This window comes from Dendrobates tinctorius, unplaced genomic scaffold, assembly GCF_039654945.1.
Source record: "Dendrobates tinctorius isolate UK_male_01 unplaced genomic scaffold, ASM3965494v1 ptg000078l, whole genome shotgun sequence".
In the NCBI taxonomy this organism is placed as follows: Eukaryota; Metazoa; Chordata; class Amphibia; order Anura; family Dendrobatidae; genus Dendrobates; species Dendrobates tinctorius.
Window position 1 is genome coordinate 7,302,892 of NW_027361746.1, and position 22,805 is coordinate 7,325,696.

The following is a 22,805-nucleotide window of genomic DNA, read 5'->3' on the forward strand; positions in this document are numbered from 1 at the left end:
CATTACAGAGATTATAATCACTGTCCCCATTGGGCTCACAATGTCTTTGGAGTGTGGAAGGAAACCGTAGTGCCCAGAGGAAACCCACGCAAAAACAGGGAGAACATGCAAACTCCTTTCAGATGTTGTCCTTGGTGGGATTTGAAAACAGGACCTCAGCGCTACAAAGCCACAGCGCTAACCACTAGTAATAGTATCACTAGAAATAGTACATGTAAATTACAGAGGGTACTTAGTTGACACTATTTTGATCAAAAGAACAAAAAAGTCATCCCACCACGGAAAGGCGTACTCAATCAGGATGGCCCCTAACATATGTAGTTGACCTGGCTATGTCCCAGTAGGCCTCAAAATAGACAGGGGCAGAGCGGGAATCACATCTGACTGTTTCATCACCTGCTCGTGGAAAAATAAAACTGAATACTCCGGAGCAACAATAAGAGCAAAAACTGGCGACTTCTATCCTAGTGAAACAATGTGAGATTCCTTAGGCCCACTAGGAGCAATGAAAGTAAAGGGGCTACTTCCCATCTATACAGAATACATCACATACATTTTAAATAATAACATAAATTCTTTTTATTGCACACACAGATCATTTCTTCATTGAGGTTCAATAGGTTACTTGTGATCCTCCTTTAAAAAACTGACCCTAGTGACCTAGTTTGCCTACTGGAGAGTACCCTGATACTCTGGTGAACCAGTACATCCCTGGGGGCACGTGGCTGTATAACTCGAACGAGAATCGCAACGCAGTGCTCAGACTGGCTGGTGACTCTCTCAATGGAAACTTATATTTCCATGTAGTTGTCACTCTCAGGTCAGGAGAGCCACCGGCTAGTCCAAGCATTGTGATGCGATTGTCGTCCAAGTTATAAGGCCGTGTAACTCTCCCCACAGAGTAATAATATCCTCATTGAATACAATAGATTGAGTCTTACCGATTGAGTGTTCCTAGTTTACTGATTTTTATTACCATTTTTTTCTTCCTTAGGTGCAGCTAAACTTCTCTTTAGATCCCAAAAGATATGAAGAACTTAGCAAGAAAAGAAATGAAACAAAGCTGCGCATTACAAATCTGTCTGAAAGTGACAGTGGTACATACTTGTGCAAGGCCGTTTTTAAAGCCGGGGAAAGTGAAGGTGAAGTCCATTTGAAAGTTCTCAGCTACCTGGTTCCTCTGAAGGTCTTCCTTGTGATTGCTGCCGAAGTTGTAATCTTAGTAACCGTAATAGGGGTTTATGAAATGATGAGCAAGAAGAAACAGGGCGAAGAAGGTAATAAATAGTTTTTTTTCTCTATTCCCCCATTCTAAAAAAAGATAAATTAAATGCTGCCATTTATGTAATTGAACCAAAGCCTCAAAGACATTTGACTAATTTGAGAAAAACATATCCTCAAATTGCTTCCTAGCCTTCAAGGGAATCTGTTATCTGATTCATCTTGCCCAAACCACGAGCAGCATTAATCAGAGCCTGGCTGCATTAACCACAGCCTGGCTTCATGATTGAAGCCAGGTATATTGTTGTCTGAAATGCTGCAGTGTTTCAGAGAAAGGATAATTAGAAGATCTAACTGGGGACCATGGACGAAGATGTTAGAGGTGATTGACAGGTCTCTCCATGAGGAAGAGATCTCTCAGTCACCTCTAGCAGCGCTAGGAGTAGTTGACCAGGGACAGCACCGGACAAGTTGGGTCTCCGATTTCGGTTCCCGGCCAGATCTGAGAGCATAGTCGAAAATCAGTAGTGCGCATGGCTGCGAAATACTTTCGGGACATAAGAAACAACTGCGTATGCTGGCGCATGCACACTACTGATTTTTGGCTTTGCCCTCAGTTGGGCAAAGCATACCGTACACACGCGAGAGGTCACATTTCAATGTGCACGCGCAATATATGTACGCGATCTGCGATCTTCACAGCGAAGAATGCGTACAGCAAGCCGAGGAGGGGTGGAGTGACGGAACAGAGGCAACGCCCATCGGACCGGACCGAACAGATTAACATACAGCACTGGACAAATAAAAAGTTTTTTATGAGTGATACATGGGGAGTTAGGGGGTTTTAGAACTAGCTGTGGAACGCATAGCTGACACTCAATTAAATGATATTTTTACCTAGTAGACCAAAAAAATGGTGACAGGTTCCTTTTAAAAATAAAAAAAATAATTGTATCATCGTAATGATACCGACCTGGGAAATCATGTTTTCTGATCATTTTTACCACGTAAGGAAAAAAAAGTTAAAACAACCATCCCCACTCACGTTTTTTTTCCCATTTCTCCTTCACCTCATTGGGGGACACAGGTACTGTGGGTGTATGCTACTGCCGCCTGGAGGCTGACAGTGAAAAAAAGAGGTTAGCTCCTCCTCCGCTGTATACACCCTCGCCCCGATTGCGGGCGGAAACCAGTTTTTTTGCTTAGTGTCTGTTGGAGGCACACGTCGGTCTGTTTCCAGGCTTATTTTTTTTTTTTTATTATTCCCCTATGAAGATGAGACAGGGGCGACGGTCCCTATTGATAGGGTCCGATCTCCCCAAACCAACAACGGGCGAGCACTTCGAGTGTCCCTCCACGTATCCTCTCCCGCAACGTGGGATATTGCTAGACCACGGAGGTGAGATGTGGGTGACGGACCCTATTGAAAGGGTCCGATCTCCCAAACTTACAACGGGCGAGCATGTGCGAGTGTCCCTCCACGTATCGTCTCCCGCACCGTGGGACATGATGCCGGACTTAGCCCTGTCCACCCTAGGGTATTGAAACCCTAGGTTGCACAGAGGCACAAGTGTAGACTGGGCGGCCCCCACTGCCCCACCAATGCTAAGACTGCGGTGCAGCAAGGCGGCGGTTGGTCCCTCTCCTCACCCCTGCAAGGGGTTAGATGGAGTTAGGGTGCCTGCATCATCCTTTTTCATATGGCCCCCCTCCCCTCTACCTGAGCTGGATGGAGGAGGATGGCGGGGAGGGCTCTTGCAGCGGCGGATCCGTTTCCCGGGTGAACTTCTCCCGGGCGGCAACAGAGATGGGCGCGTCTGGCAGCGGCGGATCCGGTTCCCGACCTTGGTTCTGGGGTCCGGCGGTTCCGCCCGCCCGCCCCCCCCGGCGGATGGTAAAAGTCGAGGCCGCGGCTTCAGCTATCGCTAGGCCGCAGCCGGAAGTCCCCACCCCCTGTGGCCTGGGCGGACGCCTAAGAAATTTAGGCCCCGGCTTCAGGCCGAAGCTAGGCCGCACACGGAAGTACCGCCCCCATGATCCCTTTTTTCTTCCGGGGGCCTGCCCGCAGTTGTGGCAGAATGAAGCGACGCCGCGCACGTCTAGGACACAGGGGACTCTGGACTGGGGTAAGTGCTGCCCCCTAGCCCCACAGAGAGGCCACGCTAGGAGAAACGAAGAGCGCCCTCCCCCGGCGGTTTTTTCAGCACTGATGCCTGACAGGTACAGCATGCGTATGCATACGTTTTTATACGCTGCATGCATCTCCTGTCGGTCCGCTTTTCTGCAGGCGCAGACCAAGCAAGTATGCGAAGCCTGCAAGTCCGAACGCGCCCAGGAGCTCTCCCCTGCGACCGAACCCAGTGTACCAAGTCCCCCGGAATGGGCGTTTTCACTGTCACAATCTATGGCGTCACTTACGAGCGCAATCGAGTCCCTTCGGGCCCCAGATAGGGGCAGGGACAGTGGCTCACCTGCCTTAGAGGGGTCCTCTACCTCTCAGGATCCTCCAGCCTGCAGGTGCCGCTCTGTCTCCAGGCAGACCCGGGGGAAACAAACCCACACGGCGTCTCCCGGTCCATCCGGTGCCTCGGCATCCGTGAGCTCTGCTTCTCGCTCCCTGTCACCAGCAGTCGATAGCGAGCAGGGCTCGGACTACGACTCAGACGAACCCCTTGACTTAGATATGCCGGGTGGTCAGGAAACGGTTGACAGTGTCATAGAAGCTGTCAACCAGACTATGAGGATTGAGGATAATTCCACCCTGGCTTTGGGCCATAAGGTGTCATTTAAGCGAGTCAAGCGGCCTCATAGAGTATTTTGCACTCACCCTGAATTTGAGGACATAGTGCAACGACACAGAGAACAGCCGGACAGGCGTTTCTCGGGCCAGAAGGCACTCGAGGCAAAGTATCCGATTGCCCCGGATCTCCGTAAAAAGTGGATGGAATCCCCAACGGTGGATCCACCTGTGTCGCACTTGGCTATAAAAACTCTACTATCCGTACCTAGTGGTTCTTCTATTAAGGATCCCACTGATCGTCTCATAGAGAACTTGGCTCGCTCAGTGTTTGAGGCATCGGGATCAGCACTCTCTCCCTCGTTCGCAGCAACGTGGGTAGCCAAGGCCATGATTTCTTGGTCAGAATTATTGAATAGAGCCTTGCAAGACATAGACCTACCAGCTGAAGTATCAAAAATCGCAAATCAGATAGCTATGGCGGGGGACTACTTGATCAATGGATCTTTAGATGCGGCCAACTGCGCAGCACTTGCGGCTGCAAATGCAATCTCCATTAGGAGCGCTCTATAGATAAGGATATGGCGGGCCAATTCAGCCTCAGAAAAGTCCATGACAGCGCTGCCATACCAGTGTGGCCGCCTGTTCGGAGAGAAGTTAGATCAGCTCATCTCCGACTCCACAGGAGGCAAGAGCGGTTTTCTTCCTCAACAAAAGGTCAAACCGCTGTTTCGTCACCAGTTTCAGACGTGTTTTCGGGCCTTTCGCAACCCCGGGTGGATGACAGCGGCTAATTCCGCCGCTTCAGGTCGCTCCAAACAGAATAGGGACCGACAGGTCTCATATAGAGCCAACCCATTGGGCAGGATGCGGGCTAACCAGTCCAGGTCGAGAGGATCCTGGTCCCAAAGATCTGCAGCCAAATGACTCAGGACATCTGCCAGGCGACAACAACAAGGTAGGTGGCCGCCTACTCTGGTTTCACCACGTCTGGCTCAATGTCGCACACAACACATGGGTGAGAGAGCTGGTGTCCACAGGGTACAAGATAGAATTTGTCAGGTACCCCCCAAGATGACTTTTTCTTTCCCGTATTCCCAAAGTCAATACCCGGGCAAAGGCTGTACTAGGAGCCATCTATTCGCTCAGCCACAACGGAGTCATCATTCCAGTACCAGAAAACGAGAAGACTCAGGGCTTCTATTCCAACCTGTTTGCAGTTCCCAAAAAGGATGGGACTGTCAGGCCCATTTTGGACCTAAAGCTCCTAAACAAATTTATCAGGATCAGACATTTCCGAATGGAGTCTCTCCGTTCAGTCATATCAGCAATGGGGCAGGGAGAGTACTTGGCCTCTATCGATATCCAGGACGCCTATCTACATATCCCCATTTTTTCTCCGCATCAAAAGGTTTTTACACTTCGCCATCAACTGTCTACATTTTCACTTTGCAGCGCTGCCCTTCGGGCTAGCCACTGCCCCCAGAGTGTTCACAAAGGTCATGGCAGTCCCGATGGCCATCCTGCACTCCCGGGGCATAGTTGTATTTCCCTACTTAGACGACCTCTTGGTCAAGGGCCCTTCAAGGCGGGCATGCGAGGAAAGTGTCAGCATCATGCTAGATACTCTTGCCCGCTTCCAAGGGTTGGTAATTCTCTCTCGAGACAAGGCCCTAGCCCTCCGGCAGGGAGTGCGGATACTGCGCCAACCAGTCCCTCACACCATCCGTTTCTGCATGAGGATTCTAGGAAAAATGGTGGCGGCGATGGAAGCGATCCCGTTCGCCCAGTTCCATCTTCGCCCCCTGCAGCATGCCCTCTTGTCATCCTGAGACAAGAACCCGTTCACGCTCGATCACCGATGCCGGTTGTCCTCTCAGGTCAGACAGTCACTAGAGTGGTGGACAATCAGTTCCTCCCTTCTTCAGGGGTAACCCTTTCCCCCAGATCAGTGGCTGGTGGTCACAACCGATGCCAGCCTCCTCGGCTGGGGAGCGTTTTTTCGCCACCACACGACCCAGGGACGGTGGTCGTCGCAGGAGGCACGCCTCCCGATCAACTTGTTGGAGATACGGGCAATCTGGCTTACTCTGCAACGTTTTCATCGCCTTCTAGCAGGCCGCCCAGTCCGGATCCAGTCGGACAACGCCACGGCGGTGGCTTACATAAATCACCAAGGGGGCACCCGCAACAGGGCAACCATGCGCGAGGCAGGGCGCGTTCTTCACTGGGCCGAGAGGAACCGCACAGTGATATCGGCGGTCCACATCCCGGGTGTAGAAAACTGGGCAGCAGACTTCCTCAGCCGACAGGGGCTTGCATCTGGGGAATGGTCATTACACCCCATGGTCTTTCAGCAGATTTGCCAACGGTGGGGAACACCGGATGTGGATCTGATGGTTTCCAGGGTGAACGCCAAGGTGTCCGTATTTGTCGCCCGGTCCCGGGACCCGCAGGCCTCCCTTACCTATTTCCCCCGCTGCCACTACTTCCGAGGGTCATCAAGAAGATCAAGGCAGAAGGGACGCCAGCGATTCTGTTGGCCCCAGACTGGCCTCGTCGGGCGTGGTACGCAGATCTAGTGCAGCTCCTCGCCGACGTACCATGGCGACTACCAGAGCGCCCAGATCTACTTTCTCAGGGGCCGATCTGCCACCCAAACTCAGGGGCCCTGTGTTTGACGGCTTGGCCGTTGAATCTTGGATTATGACTCAGGCGGGGTTTGGGTGCAAAGTGGTTGCTACAATGGTTAGCGCTCGGAAGCCTGCCTTGGCACGAATTTGCCACCACACCTGGAAGGTTTTCTTTGCATGGTGTCGAGGCCGCGGTTGTTCTCCACTGAGATTCTCCGTCCCTAACATCTTGGCTTTTCTCCAGTCTGGTCTAGACTCAGGCTTGGCCCCCATTTCTCTCAGGAGACAGATATCGGCTTTATCCATCCTTTTTCAGTGCAGGATTGCTACCTGCTTGCAGGTAAAGACTTTCATTCAGGGGGTCTCCCACTTGGTACCTTCCTATTAGGCGACTATGGACACCTGGGACCTTAACCTGGTCCTAAGCGTTCTGCAGGAAGCTCCATTTGAGCCGCTACAGGATGTCGCTCTGTCATACCTTTCCTGGAAGGTGGTGTTCCTTGTATCTATAGCATTAACATCTCTGAGCTGGCATCCCTATCTTGTCGGGCCCCTTTTCTGGCTTTTCACAAAGACAAGGTGGTTCTTAGACCAGCGCCTCCCTTTTTGCCCAAAGTCGTTTCCTCGTTTCACATTAATGAGGATATTGTCTTGCCCTCTTTTTGTCCAGCACCGGTACACCGTGTGGAAAAGGCCCTGCATACGTTAGACCTGGTGAGAGCACTCAGGAGGTACGTGTTGCGGACGGCACCCTTTCGTCAGTCAGACGCGCTGTTCGTGCTCCCTGAAGGTCGCAGGAAGGGTCTCGCTGCCTCAAAATCGACCATAGCCAGATGGATTCGTTTGGCTATTCAGGAGTCCTACCGCATCAGAGGCGCGCCGATTCCAGCAGGGATCAGAGAACACTCTACTCGGGCAGTGGGCGCCTCTTGGGCGCTTCGGCACCAGGCTTTGACAGAACAGGTTTGCAAGGCAGCAACCTGGTCCAGCCTGCACACGTTTACTAAACATTACAATATCCATACTCAGGCTTCAGCGGATGCGAGCCTGGGTAGAAGGATTCTCCAAGCAGCGGTGGCGCACCTTTAGACAGGAGGTGCATGTAGCTTGGATTGGTGAGTCAACTTCCCACCCAGGGACTGCTTTAAGACATCCCACAGTACCTGTGTCCCCCAATGAGGTGAATGAGAAGCATGGATTTTTGTGATAACTCACCATAAAATCCTTTTCTCCGAGATGCTCATTGGGGGACACAGCACCCACCCTGATAGCCAAGTTGGCTTCGGTTTGTTTAATAAATATGCTCTCTGTATGATATTAGGGTTGTTATTTTCTAGACATGTTGTAACCTGCATTAAGGTTGATGTCTGATTTTTGTTGGAGCTCCTACTGCTTTTGCACAAAACTGGTTTCCGCCCGCAATCGGGGCGAGGGTGTATATGGCAGAGGAGGAGCTAACCTCTTTTTTTTCACTTAGTGTCAGCCTCCAGGCGGCAGTAGCATACACCCACAGTACCTGTGTCCCCCAATGAGCGTCTCGGAGAAAAGGATTTTACGATGAGTTATCACAAAAATCCATGTTTCATTGGACTTGAAATTTTTTGCATGTTTTATAGTGCACAGTATGGTAAAGTGAATGCTCTCATTCAAAAACACAACTTATACCTCAAAAAGCAAACCATCATTCGACTGTGTCAATAGAAAAAAATAAAAAAAAGTTATGGCTCTGGGAAGAAGGGGAGGAAAAAAAACAGAAGCACCAACGCAAAATAAATTGCCCGATCAAGAAGGAATTATAGACCAAATTGGATGTTCTCAAGGGATTCAAGTGAATGTCAACCTATATATTGGCTGTTTTTAAGGATATAAATGAATGTCAACCTATAAATACCATTTAGTTTTTTATGTTTATTAATCTAAACAGTAGAGTTGAGCGAAACTTTCGCCAAAGTCAGGTTTCATGAAACGAAACACAACCACAATGTTAAGTTGGCCATGCGGTCGGCGACCAAAGCGCCGAAGTCGGGTTTCGCCGAATGCTTGCACGTGACTTTTTTCAGCCAATGAGAGAAGCGGAGCGTAGCTGGAGTGGGAGAGATAGGGAGAGAGAGAAGAGATAGAGAGAGATTTCACCGCCTCTAGGGTTAAAATTCATGCCAGGTGTGTTTACAGTCCTCCACTCACTGCCGACTTTTCTCCCCATTTGACTTGCATTGGCTTTCGTGTTTCACAACTTTTCCCGACTTTTCCCTATAGTCGGCCGATTTCGTTCGACTCGACTTTTGAGAAATTCGGGTTTCGTGAAACCCGACTCGACCCTAAAAAAGGCAAAGTCGCTCATCTCTACTAAACAGGTTTATCACGTTCTGCTGCCTGTAGCCAACATTAGGGGAACATTAGAGGATGTGTAGAAGTCTAATTGGAAGTACAACTATAGGGTGTAAATTAAGGAGGTTGTCCACTATTTTAACATTGATCCCTACCACAGCCAAACCAGATCTCACACTTTGCACTGACGAGGGGCTGTACCCCGAAACACAGTGTCTGCAAATTGAGATTCTGGCTTGGCTTTTATCCTAAGTCATGTAACAAGGCTCGTTAAAGGGTCGACATTGACTTTTAGGATTGCTACTTCCAATAAGTGGCACTAGAGTTCTAGTCCTCTTCCTCTCTGAAGAGACAATTTGCATAATTAGAACATTGATCCCTATAATAGGTTGTCAATGTCTGATCAGGAGGGGGCACTCCCGCCAACCATCTGTTCTAAGTGCCGGCAGTGGCCAGAACTGCTCAGTTATGGAGCAGCTCCATCAACTGATAGTGGCCATGGTCAGGTACAGCACATCTGCCCCCTGTTCAAATCACAACTGAACATCATAGAATGACCAAGTTACCAGTTCCTGGAGCCTTCAACAGGCACCAGGTGCCATTGCAGCCCATCAGTTCCCCGCAATCTCGTTGTGGGAGCCAGTGTGCCAACTCCATACGCCCACCCTGACCAAAATACATACACTTACCATATATGGTCGATATCAGAATAATCTTACCTTTATAAGTGGTTTAGAGCTCTGTATCAGGAAAACAAATTTTGGACTGCTATAGATGACATTCACATTGAGGATATAATTATTTTCAGAATTTTTTTCACGATATTAGCTGTTATGAATGGGTCACCGAGGAGGATAGCAGGCCCAGGCTACGCCACAGAAAACCAGAGAGGTTGGTAACTAAGTGGATTGCAGACCCCTGATCCTGTCCACACAACTAGCAGTAGCCGTGGAGCGTACCTACGATGATCCTAGACGCCTCAGAACAGCCGGAGAGCTAACTAAGCCTAAAGCAAGAAAGGGGAAATCTAAACTGCCCCGGAGCAAACCCCAAAGGAATAGATAGCCCCCAAACATACTGTATATTGTGGGTGAGACAAAATGAAAACACAAACGCAGGCAGAAAAATAGACTGAGCAAACGATGGGGCCCACACTGACTAGACAGGACAGGAAAAGAAAGACACTGTCTGCAATCACGCAAAAAACCCTGCAAAAAGTCCAACACGTCTGATGCACAAAAACACTGAAGTCGCACGACTTCGCCCCCACTATATCAGCACTCTGGTATATTCTGAACGCAAAGCAAAAAGAGACCAATATAACAGGGGACAAAACAAATTGGCACATGCAGTAACATATGGGCGGTGATTCGGCACAGCCCCAGCCGGAGCTGGCTGACCCGCACAAAGCAGAGATAGACAAAACAAGATCAAATGCAAACAGAATAGCAAATGAACACTTAGCTGAACCATGCAGGGAAAAAGCAGGAGACATCAGACCTCAGAAGGCACAGGAAGAAAATCACCAGCAGTCATAGAGGGAGTCAGCTGTCTTAAATCCCAATCAGAAACCCCAGATCTCCAATCGTCTTCCTCATCATCAGGTGGCAAGCCTCTGTCAATCAGAGCAGCTCCACTACCTACAGTGGCCACCAGAGGGAGCCCAGAAAGAGAACTTGCAACCCCTCTGTCAATCTGACCAGCTCCACTACCTTCAGTAATTACCAGAGGGAAGCCAGAGAGAGAATTCACAACAATTAGCGTTATATGAAATGATTCTCAGGCAGCTGATTGTACACAAGTCAATGTATGTAGCATTGTATTTTACCTAATTATTAGCCTGATTCACTGATCTTTCATTATTTTTTCCCCTACAGACATTAAAAAAGACTATGAACAAATGGCTCAGATGTAAGAATTTATCTTCAGCATTTTCCTAAATGCAAAGCTCTTCCATTGTAACTTGGATTTATTGCATTTTGTCACTTTTCTTTACCCTTCAGAAAATCTGAGGACAGCAGCATTGCCGAGGCCAGCACCACCAGGCAGAGGAAGGTATATAGATGATATTATTTATTGGGGAAATATAAAATGTCTGTAGAGAGCAGTGCAGACAAGCATTTCTACATCTGCGATCCGCAGAAATTTGATTAGAGCTTATCTGCCAGAAATACATCCCCATAATATTAGAACAACTCACTACGGAGGTCTAACCCCGTACTGGCACGTCATGTCTTCAGTTCACTCATTCCCATCCAAAATTTAAAGTTGCCTAGGCATTCATAAATTAGATACTAGAGAATCAGCCAAAGCCTGGTAAGTATATATATATTACTTGACATTATGCTATTCTTTTGCAAAGGTGATAGGAATTGCCGCCATATTGGTAGAAATGTGTGAAATATGTCATTAAATGAATCATAGAATTGTAGAGTTGGAAGGGACCTCCTGGGCCATCTGGTCCAACCCCCTGCTCAAAGCAGGATTCGCTAAATCATCCCAGACAGATGTCTGTCCAGCCTCTGTTTGAAGACTTCCATTGAAGGAGAACTCACCACCTCTCGTGGCAGCCTGTTCCACTCATTGATCACTCTAACTGTCAAAAAGTTTTTTCTAATATCTAAACTGTGTCTCCTCCCATTCAGTTTCATCCCATTGCTTCTAGTCTTTCCTTGTGCAAATGAGAATAAAGATGATCCTTCTACAATGTGACAGCCCTTGAGATATTTGTGACAGCTCTTGAAATGTAAAAGTAAGATTTTTTTTTAAGTGGCATTCTTATCTCAGCCATTTATCCCATATACATCAGAGGTGGTTAGCCTGAAAAAAGCTAAGATTGTTGTGCAAACCCTTTTTTCATAATTCTTATCCAAGGGAATGGGAGTGACGGAAAGAACGTAGCATAGCTGGCTAGGCTGTTTCCGTAATCCCAGCTACTTGTGGCCACGTCATGGATGGTAGTTTATTTTTATCAAGCAATAAAATGCAAAGTGAATGAACAATAGAGAAATCTAAACTAAATAAATAATTGTTGACCGCCCTTTGCCTTCAGAACAGTATCAAATCATTAATTTTTCTAAGTACTTGTATTTTCACAGTTTTTGAAGGAACTCAGCAGGGAGGTTGTTCCAAACATCTTGAAGAACTAACCCCAGATCTTTTGTGGATGTCACTTGTGAAAATCCTTCTCTTCATATAATCCCAGACAGACTCAATGATGCTGAGATCAGGGCTCCATGGAACCGGATCATCACTTTGTTCTTTATCCTGAAGATAGATGCTATTGACATTAGCTGTATGTTTGGGGTCATTGTCCTGCTGCAGAATAAGATGCCTCCCTGATTGTATTACATGATGGTTAGGTATCTGCCTGTATTTCTTCGTGCTGAGGACATCATTAATTTGCTCCAAATTTACAATTCCATTTGCTGAAATGCAGCCCAGACTTGCCAGGAAACTCCACCATACTTCACTGTTGTTTGCATAAGTCCATTACTGTCACACTCTCCAGCTCTTCACAAGCATTCTGCATTCTGTTACAGCCAAATATTTCATTTTTTGATTTCTCAGACCAGAGTACCCGCTGTCAATATTCTGCACAAGAGTTACTATGTTTGTATACCTAGTTGAGTCACTCGGTCTGCTCTCCGTGTTGAAGGGATGTATTTTGGTCACAATTCCTACATGAAGACCTATTCTGGACAGACTTCTCCAAACAGTAGATGGTTGTAGATGGGTATCAATGGTTGCTGCCAATTCTGAGCTGATGGCGTTGGTGGACATCCGATTTTAAAGGGAAATAAGCAAGATCTATAATTTCCTGCCCGACCACTACACCCACGCACCTCAACAGTGCCCAACTATTGGTGTCCTCAGTGTTGAGAAATACAGGCAGATACTTGTCCATCATGCAATACTCCCAGGAATTCATCTGATTGTTTCCAAATGTATTCTGAAGTAGGACAAACACCCAAAACAGACAGCCAATGCCAGTAGGAACTATCTTCAGAACAAAGAATCCTAGAAATGATGATATGGCCTCCACAAAACCCTGATCTCAACATTATGTAATAAACACAAAAGCCTAAATAAGACAAAGAAAAATGTTTAAAATTGCAAAAATTGCACAAGAACCGGATTCCTTGGCCAAAAATTGGCAGTGTGATGAAACCGATATGAAGCATCATATGGGAAAGAGGACCCACATATGTATCCTCTGGAAGCCACCTCTTGTGGTGATTTGCGTGGGGTCCTCTTTCCCATATGAGGCTTGTTCTATGAGCCAGTTTACCTGGGTGACTCTGCACATGGCACCTTATTGCACATACAGAATGTTATTGCTTATTCTCTTTTATATTTTCTTTTGATACTGCATTATTTATGGTCTGCACATATGCTTGTACATGACACCTTTCTCCTTTTACTGAATACTACTTTACATCACTTTAGAGATAGTGGCCATCATACTTATATCTGATACTATTGAACCCATTCTACTCTCAGGTGGCAATCATCTTTATTGGTGCATTTTTAATTTTACGCCATTTTTTTGAAGACACAGTGTTTTCAATAAAATGTTACACAGCCACATAACATGCAGGGATTGTCTGACATACACGGGCAATTCCGGGCATATTTTGTGGCTCTGTAAGAGCCGTGAAACAAGCTGCTGCAGGGACTCAAACATGTCACTGAAGCACCCCCAATACTTAGTGCATACCCGAGCACCCCGGGCAAACTTGAGTAACCAGCATTTGCGCTCCTCCTGTGTATACATAGTGTCGGATGTGTCTATACTGTGGCTGTTCCTGATGAGAAAAGAATAGGTAGGAAGTATGAGCCAAAAATTGCTTGAAAAGTGAAGCTGAGTGATAAGGCGACCTCAGGGCTAAAACGGGAGCAGTAGCGATATAATTAGCAACTGCATTAATAATGGATTGACCCCTTCCCTCTCCATCCGCACGTTGATGTTTTAATTTGATTAAAGAGATGAATAAAATCTTCTGCTAATCAATATTTCCTCCTCCGTATAAAAGACATCAGATACAATCATGTGGAGATGAAATCTAGGCTTTCAGTACAAATCAGGAAAAGCCGTCTAACCGTGTGTCCTGTTATGAGATAGACCTTTGTGAAAGGAAATAATGAACAGGACTCACAGGTATGAAACAAAAAAAGTAGTCACTGACTGGTTTCACGCTGGATGTCATAGCTATTTCCAGGAATATACACTCCTCAACATTGAAATTGTAACACAGAGAAAGTTGTGATATTATGAGAATCATAGGATCGACAGACATGTTACTGATAATCAAATGATAAAAAAATGGAAACAAAATAAAATAAAAAAAACCTCGATTTATTCAGTATGGAGTATAAGCGCAAAAATCTCCGTACTTACATGCCTTGGCTACTATGAATCAGGTTATTAATGGTGGTCTGAGGAATGTTCTGCACATAGAATGCACTTGGGAACACACACCATCAAGATCTGCTGCTGGCAGCTGCTTTTTCAATTAACGACTGATGATGTCCCAGATGTGCTCAATGGGAGACAAGTCAGGAGACGCTGCACGACGTACTAGCTCGTCTAGGCTACACAGGCTGCTCACAGTAGTACAAGCAACATGTGACCTGGTGTCGATATGTTGAAAAATGGCCCCTGGGGCACTATCACGTTCCCTTATGAAGGCCTCATCGTGGTATTGTTGACGTGGTCTGCAGACCAATCACCAGCTTATTTTGCATCCAAAACAAAGGCAGGACTCAGCGCTGAAGAGGATAGACATCCATTCTAGGCTCCATTGCCGTTTTGTTCTGCACCATGACAGCAGTTGATAACAGTGGCGTTTTATGTTCATGAAGATGTTTCGAGAAACATGGATAGAAATAAGTCACTTCTTTGAAGCGAGTCCTGATGAAATCCACAACCAAATTAGGCAGTATCACATCAAAATGCTGGAAAAAAATGCTTCAGGAAAAGAAAACTCCCTCCAAAAAATCCATTTCCTGAATCGGATTCTGTTTGAAAATGTAGTTGTTTTTGAATGCCTCAAACAGCATGTTCTGTCACAGCCTTACTGACTGTTAAAATGAGACATCAGACGCGCTCAGCCAAGTTCTGCTGACCTTCAAGACTAGACACAAACTCAATAGAAAAGTCTTCGGAGTCTGTCTTCAGTTTTTCAAGATAGCCGCACTCGACTGAGTGCTTCTGATACCCTGTTTTAGCAATTGGTGTGAGTCATCACAGGGACACCCATCAATCAAAAGTGATGAAGTTGTCATTATGACATGTCAAAAAGTTTCCTAAACCTATAAATTAAATCTATGTCTGGGATGTAAAAGCTATCAGAAAAAATGTAGTAACGTGTAAAGATATGGACTTAAAATGACACAATGCTAAATGGCCGAGATTCACTTTAAACTAAGGCTTCAATAAACTAAGAAAAATAAGTTACTACGGATGTTCCTCCTGACAACCCAATTTATCAGGCACCATGTGAGGTATATCCATAGCAATCAGACTGTCAGACTAATCCAGATCCAATTATCTGAATGCTAATTTATTATTACAATGACAAAAGGAAAAAGCAATGTGGCAGTCGATCCATCCCGAGTCTCCATTAGACATGAATTCACTTTCAGAAACATTTTATATACATTGTTTGTCCATGTTATGATCTGACAGATGTTTACGTGAGATAATGCTCTGGTAATCCATTGTGGTCTCACTCCTTCTTGTGTTCCTCATGCAGTGAAGTGAATTCTCCTACGGCTCGGTAGGTCAGCCATGCCAGATCCGATATGATGACATCAGATTTGGTCGCTATGTCCCAACCTACTTCCATCCAGATCTTCAGATTTCTGTGGCCTTTCTCCAGTGCTGCTGAATGGAGTCTTTTAACGCAAATTATATTCATTGCTGTCATTGATCCCTTGTTGTTATTGTACCATTATTATCCATGTGCAAAGCCTGTAAATCCTTCTCCTACCATGTGTTATGTGTTAGAATACTGGTGTCTCCTCATGGGGCAGTGGAGCTTTTGGAACCCAGTAGATACATCTGCTCTCCATACCCTATGTCCCTGTTTTACTTGAAGGGGTTGCCTCATATTCATAAATGTTTCTTGAAAAACCAAGCAAGTTTGCAATTTACCTCTTACTAAAAATCCTCTTTGTTGTTAAGATTTTTAATTCTATACTTTAGTGTACTTTGCCTGCGTTACTGTCCATCTCTGTAGTCTCAGTAATTTCCTAGGCAAAGAGTGCAATATTTTGCCAGCTCTTTGATACACTGTTTGCAAGTACTGTCCTGGATCAGTGTCCTTGTGCTCCCCCGTGGCTGCAGAAACAAATTCGGCTCTGGTAGCAACATTGCAGAGCGCTCAGTTTGGACCAGCGGCTCAACCATGTCACCAGTCCAAGCTATCCAACATTAGGATTACAACCGGATTGCACCTGAAGGTGGAGACGCCGGGGTCACGTGCCTTGCTATACTCCTATGTTAATGCTTATCTGTTCTTTCGCCCACCCAGGGAGGTCTAAGGCCGAATTGCATAGCATATCACTATCCAGATGAACAAGGGAAGACAGACAGGGATAAATAAAAACTACAGTCTTGCAAAATACACTCACCAAGCAACAGAGTGGAACACAGGGGAGGTATCCACTACTGGACAAACTTAATGTAAATAATTTAGGACCTCAAATACAATAAAAACATTGGATGCTAAGCTTTTGCTGTGCCGATGTTCTCGGAGAGAGTGATGTGATTTACTCTGTCATGTGCAGGCTGCAGCCAATGATTGGTCGCTCTTTAGCTGCAGGCTGAAGACACAGCACTTGAGCATGCTGAGATAACACCTTATCACTCATCATTATTTCATAACATTCCCTACGTTTTGCAAAATTTTTATAAATTTCTGGAAAATCCTTTTAATTATAACACTGTTGTATAGGAATTGGCGATCCCTTTGTGTAAAGTCAGGGTGGCTGTAATTCTGGATGAGCAGGCCGATGTCACATGAGTGACTATTCAGTTTAACGCTACCTCTGTGTTTAGAAATGTAAGTGATTTATGCAACTGTATATGAAATGTATATACTGTACGGAGCTACACATGGCAATTAGCTCTCGCCTCGCTGATCAGTGGCTTTATTTCCACAGCAATAAAGTACTATGAGTAATACATTATATTTAGTATGGTGGTTATATTATACATGATGATGTTAAAGCGAATTTCCAGGAAAATACATTGATGGTCCAGTCCTCTGAGATATCAGCTGATCAGGAGAACAAACAGGTGGCGGAGCTGTGCGGCAGGGCCGGCTGGCCGGCCATTGGGCAACAAATCCTCTCTTCACCTTTCGATTTTGCCTCTTCAGCTTTCAAGATCTATAACGTTTTTTATTTTCCAGCATTAATTAGCAGTTTACTGTCAATATACAGTGCACACAGAAAGCAGCCAATCAGTGTTGTGGGTGGAGCTTGCTTTCTGAGCTCTTCTACATGCTGCATCTAAGAACTCTGATTGTATCACAACAACTGCACCCAGTAATCTAAGTGATACCTCACTGGAATCAGGATCTCTTTCTCTAAAATCATGCTTTCAAATATTGCTATTACAACTGCTCTATGGTCACATGATCATTAATCTAGGTCCCTTAGCCCTTCCATAATTTTGCCCGTGCCGCTTATTTAGCTCAGGCCCATTAACGTGGACCTTCCTATAGATGGAACCTATTAAGAACATATCAACCGTTTTCCATAGAACCGCTTTAAAATAATAGTATATTATAATATATAAAGCAATATATTGCATATTATTCATCTATATTAATATAATGTTATGGATTTTATTACTATATAGTAATGTTATGTGACTCATTTAATTAGTTTATATTAATTAATATAATGTGATATTCTTCATGGCGATAAGTTAAAATAATGTAATGGACTATATTACTTTATAGTAATGTATCTATCACTTTATATTAATATATTGTGATGTATAATGTAACAGACATTCTCACTAAATGGTGATAATTTTTATTACATTTTAATACTATATATTCATATATTGAAAGGGATTTATTAATATAGTAATATAATGTGATGTGCAGTGAATTTAAAAAGTCTATAAACCCCTTTTAAAAATAAATGAGTCATATACAAAAAGTTATACCAAAACAAATATTTTAAAAACTTTACAATTCATTTGAAAAACAAACTGAAATATTTTCAGTAGAAAATAAAATCTAAACTAAAATAAGGTGGTTACATAAATATGCACACCCTTAAAATAATACTTTGTTAAAGTATTCTTAGAATTTATGACAACAATCAGCCTTTTTTGGTAGTAGTCTATCAGCATGGCTCATGTAGAATTGGCAATCTGTGCCAACTCTTTCTTGCAGTAGCACTTCAACTCTGTCAGATTGTGAGGGCTTCTCCTGCGTACAGCGCCCTCTTCAGGTCACACAGATTTTTAACTGGATTAATTTATGGACTCTGGCTGGGCCATTCCAAAACTTTGATCTTCTTCTAGTGAAGCCATTCGTTTGATTTGGAGAAATGCTAAGAGTTGTTGTCTTGCTGAAAGGTGAAATTCATCTTTAGCTTTTTAGCGAAGACCTGAAGGTTGTGATTCAAAATTGACTGATATCTAGAACTGTTGATAATTCCCTCCTCCTTGACTAAAGTCCCAGTTCCAGCCGCCGACAAACAGCCCCATTTCATAATCCTGCCCCCAACATGCTTTACTGTGGGTATGGTATATTTTTGATCACGCAGTGTTGACTTTGTTGACTGTTTGTTATGTTGTTTACAGAATCGGTGTTCTCAAGACACCCATACTGTTAAAAGTTGTGACGAAGCACAAAGTCGCTGACTCCGTCACTTACTTCAGCAGGCAATGGTTGTCATTAGAAATATTGGTCTTTTAGCAAATCTTGCTTTCGTTAATCCAGGGTAATATATCCCATCTAATGCTTGGGATGGGGACAGCTTGGGCCTATGTGATGTCAAATGCCAGGGCTGAATTTCAGCCCTAGTCCATAGCTGCTTGTCTGTATAAAACCAATACTGGAAAACACAGTACCTGTATAATCAGTGTTTTGGATCAGTGTGTCATCCATGTTGCCGGACAAGTGCACAGCAGCATAGGTTGTAATGGGTACCTGTGGCATCCGCGAAGAAAACGGAAATCACACGTACTGCAAACGCGGACATGTGAGGGAGTCCTAAAAAGGTTTGTTTTTCATCCCAGACACCTCCATTCATACACAGCATGTACAGTAAGATAATAAACTGATCACAGTATATCAAGCTCCCAATACCTCTAGCAACCAGCAGATTTTTCTGGGAAGAGCTGCAACTGAGCAATTAATTAGCACTATAAGGTAGTTTTCATGTATATATTCAGAATATTGATATTCTGGGAGGCAATTTTCCTTTTGGTTCTATGATGTAGTATTACCTAAGTAAGTAGAGATGAGCAGATCAGGCAAAATTTGAATTTGCTTGTGTACATGGGTTGGGAGGACAGCTGGGACTCTGCTGAAGATCCCTGTGCCTGTCATCAGGAATACGCCTGAGAATGCCGGCTCACAGGAGCATTATGATCATGATTTCTGCCATATTTCTGCTAGGTTCAAGTCCCCTAAAGGTACTAGTAAAGTAAAAAGAAAAAAAGTTTAAAATATGAAAAAAAACCCCACAAAAGTTCAAATCACCATCATTGTGCTCCATTAAAAATAAAACAATTAAAAACTCACACATATTTGGTATCACTGTGTTGGTAAAAGACTGATCTATCAAAATATAAAATAAATTAATCTGACCGGTAGACAGCGTAACGAGAAAAAAAAAATCAAAACTCCAGAATTACGTTTTTTTTGGCCACCACAACATTGGAATGCAGTAAGATGAAATCAAAACATCATATCGACCCCAAAATGGTATCCATAACCGTGTCCAATGCTAGCTAATGACACAAAAAATAGGCCCTCACCCAGCCCCAGATTCCTACAAATGAAAACGCTATGGGTCTCAGAAAATGGCAACACAAGCAAAAAAAAAAACAAAAAAAATTGTAGAATTGCATTTTTTTTCAATTTCAAAACACTTGGAATTGTTTACCCACTTTCCAGTGCATTACACAGTAAAATGAATGGTGTCATTCAAATTTCAACTCGTCCTGCAAAAAACAAGCCCTCATACGGCTATGGGGACTGAAGAATTAAAAAAGGTTATGGCTCTTGAAATAGAAGGAAAAAATGGAAAAATCACAAGGTCGTATATTCTCTCATGCTAATGACATGCTCATAGTCTGTCATACTTTGATCCGACTCTCAGAATGCCCGGGTTACACTTGCAACTGCAATGTGAGTCTCTCGCATCAATACCTGGCACTGTCGCCGGCACTTGGGACTGGTGAGTGCGGCTGCATTTCTTTCTATACAGCTGAACGCTCCGGTCCGAGCCACCAGCGGCAGTGCCAGGTACTCAGGCGAAAGACTTGCGCGAGTTTCTTGCATTGCACTCAAGTGTGACCCCGGCAGACAGAATTGCAGCACAGGTGCGGGAAGACCAAGAACTTAATTTCTCCATCTTCACCATTGTCTCTGGGCGAGTGCATCAGACTGCACTATGATAACATCTGAGTGCAGTCCGATGTTTCACAAACATCCATGGACTTGTATGGGTGTGTGAGCCAAATTGGCATAATAACAGGTCTGCTTTGCCCCATCTTATAACATTAGGTCGAGCACTATCCAATAAAACATTGGATAGCACTCGGCCATGTTATACAGCAGTGTCAACAAGCCCTTACTCTGCTCCCCAAACTTTCACACTGCCTTCTCTTACAGCCAAATATTTTACACCTACCTAAAACTTTTTCACAGTACTTGTACAGTATATGTAAACATGACTTTGACAAAGGCCAAACAGTGATGTCTACATGACTGGCTCAGAGCATCCCAACCCTGCAGATAGTGGTGGTGTTTAGAATCGATCGGAATCAAGTATTGTTTTTGCAATATTAGTCGAACACAGCCAAATGTCATTAGCGTCAATGGGAGTAGAAATTACCGAATATGTTCAAAACCGATCATAAGACGTTGTCAGAGACACCGCACTACACTCGCTCACAGAGCCAGTGCGCGTGTCCTAAGTACAGAAACAGTGCTAAAAGATAACTGTGGAGCGGGCAGCAGAGGTGACAATGCGTGCTTCAAACTATTAGTGTCAGGGTCCAGTCAGCACCGGAAAGTAAAGAGGCACAGGACCTGCGGACACTGAAATTAGCAAGCTGGCACAGGACCTATGGTCAGGTGACTGCAAGGGGGCGGGGTTTAGCGTCCTGCTTTCAGATATGACAGGACACCATACAACAACTCAGGGTTGTCAGGCAAATGGGAGGTCACAACAGTACGGGCAAACGAGGCACAGGAGGGACAAACAGACGGGTAGTCAGACAAAGCCAAAGGTCATACACAAGAGGGTGACGTGGTACCAAGGGGACGAGCAGAGAGAAGTCGGGTCACAAGCAGAGAGTCATACACGAGAGGTAGCGCAGTACAAGAGAGACAGGCAGAACTTGTAACAGGGACAGAATCGGATCAAAACCAAACAAGCAAGCAAGATATCAGGCACAAGGCACACGTACGCACAAGGTCAACTAACTCAGCCGAGGGCAGGAGTATAACTGACACCGGATCTAGGTTCAGTGAGCATTAAATAGCCGCCCTCTGCCAGAGAGAGGCGGAACAATTAACCCCCAGTCTGATCAGGACGGGACAAAGCAAAACCCCACCCTGGATCATGACAGTACCCTCCTCTCAATGGGGGGCCACCAGACCCCCAGGTCTCTCAGGGTACTTGGCGTGAAAGGCCCGGACCGACCGATCGAGCAGGAACCCATGACTGTTCTTCAGGACCGTAGCCTTTCCAATGTATCAGATATTGAAGGGCACGATGGACCAACCTAGAGTCGACGATTCATTCCACCTCGTACTCCGACTGCCTGTCTACCAAAACCGGTGGTGGGGAAGCTGATGATCCCTCCCCACCGGACCTCACAGGTTTCAAAAGGGCCTTATGGAAAACATCCGCAGAGATGGCTGGAGCCACAACCGAAAAGCCACTGTGTTAACTGCTTCCGTAATTACATAGGGACCTATAAACTTGGGTCCAAGCTTCGCAGAGGGGACCTTGAGCCTTATATTCTTGGTGGACAACCATACCTTATCCCCAACCTGAAACACCGGTCCCGCAGATCGTTTTTTGGCCGCAAAAAGCTTAAATTTGTCCTGGGCCTTCGTAATGTTACTCTGGACCTCCTGCCATACCTCCCCCAACCGCTGGATCGTCTCATCCGCCCCAGGACACCCAGAATTCAAACGGGAAAATTCTCCAAAATGAGGATGAAACCCATAATTACAGAAAAAGGGAGATGTACCCGTAGACTGGTTAATGCGGTTGTTAAATGCAAACTCGGCCAACGGTAACACAGAACACCAATCATCCTGTCGGGCTGAGGTCAAGCAATGCAAAATTTGCTCCAGAGATTGGTCCGCTCGGACTGCCCATTAGTCTCAGGATGATAAGCGGATGAAAAGGACAGACCAATACCCAACCTCTTGCAAAAAGCCCTCCAAAACCTGGAAACAAAATTGCACTCCTCTATCAGACACCACATTCAAGGGTACCCCATGCAACCGCACCACATGCTCAACGAACAATCTGGACAATGTTTCCGCATTAGGTAGAGCTGCCAAAGGTACTAAATGTGCCTGCTTACTAAACCGGTCCACCACAACCCAAACGACGGTATTACCCTTGGAGGGGGGAAGGTTGGTGATGAAATCCATGGACAAATG

At 45.3% G+C, this 22,805-nt stretch overlaps 1 protein-coding gene across 1 annotated transcript in view; it reads left to right on the forward strand.

Moving 5' to 3' along the window:
• Nucleotides 1–17,115, forward strand: part of EMB (embigin) — a 61,372-nt gene extending 44,257 nt beyond the window's left edge. The window contains exons 6-9 of the mRNA XM_073583405.1: nucleotides 995–1,277; nucleotides 10,797–10,830; nucleotides 10,923–10,974; nucleotides 15,678–17,115. Of these exons, the coding sequence (XP_073439506.1) occupies nucleotides 995–1,277; nucleotides 10,797–10,830; nucleotides 10,923–10,974; nucleotides 15,678–15,680 (372 nt within the window). The 3' untranslated portion in view covers nucleotides 15,681–17,115. The remainder of the gene's footprint in view (nucleotides 1–994; nucleotides 1,278–10,796; nucleotides 10,831–10,922; nucleotides 10,975–15,677) is intronic.
• Nucleotides 17,116–22,805: the final 5,690 nt, after the last annotated feature.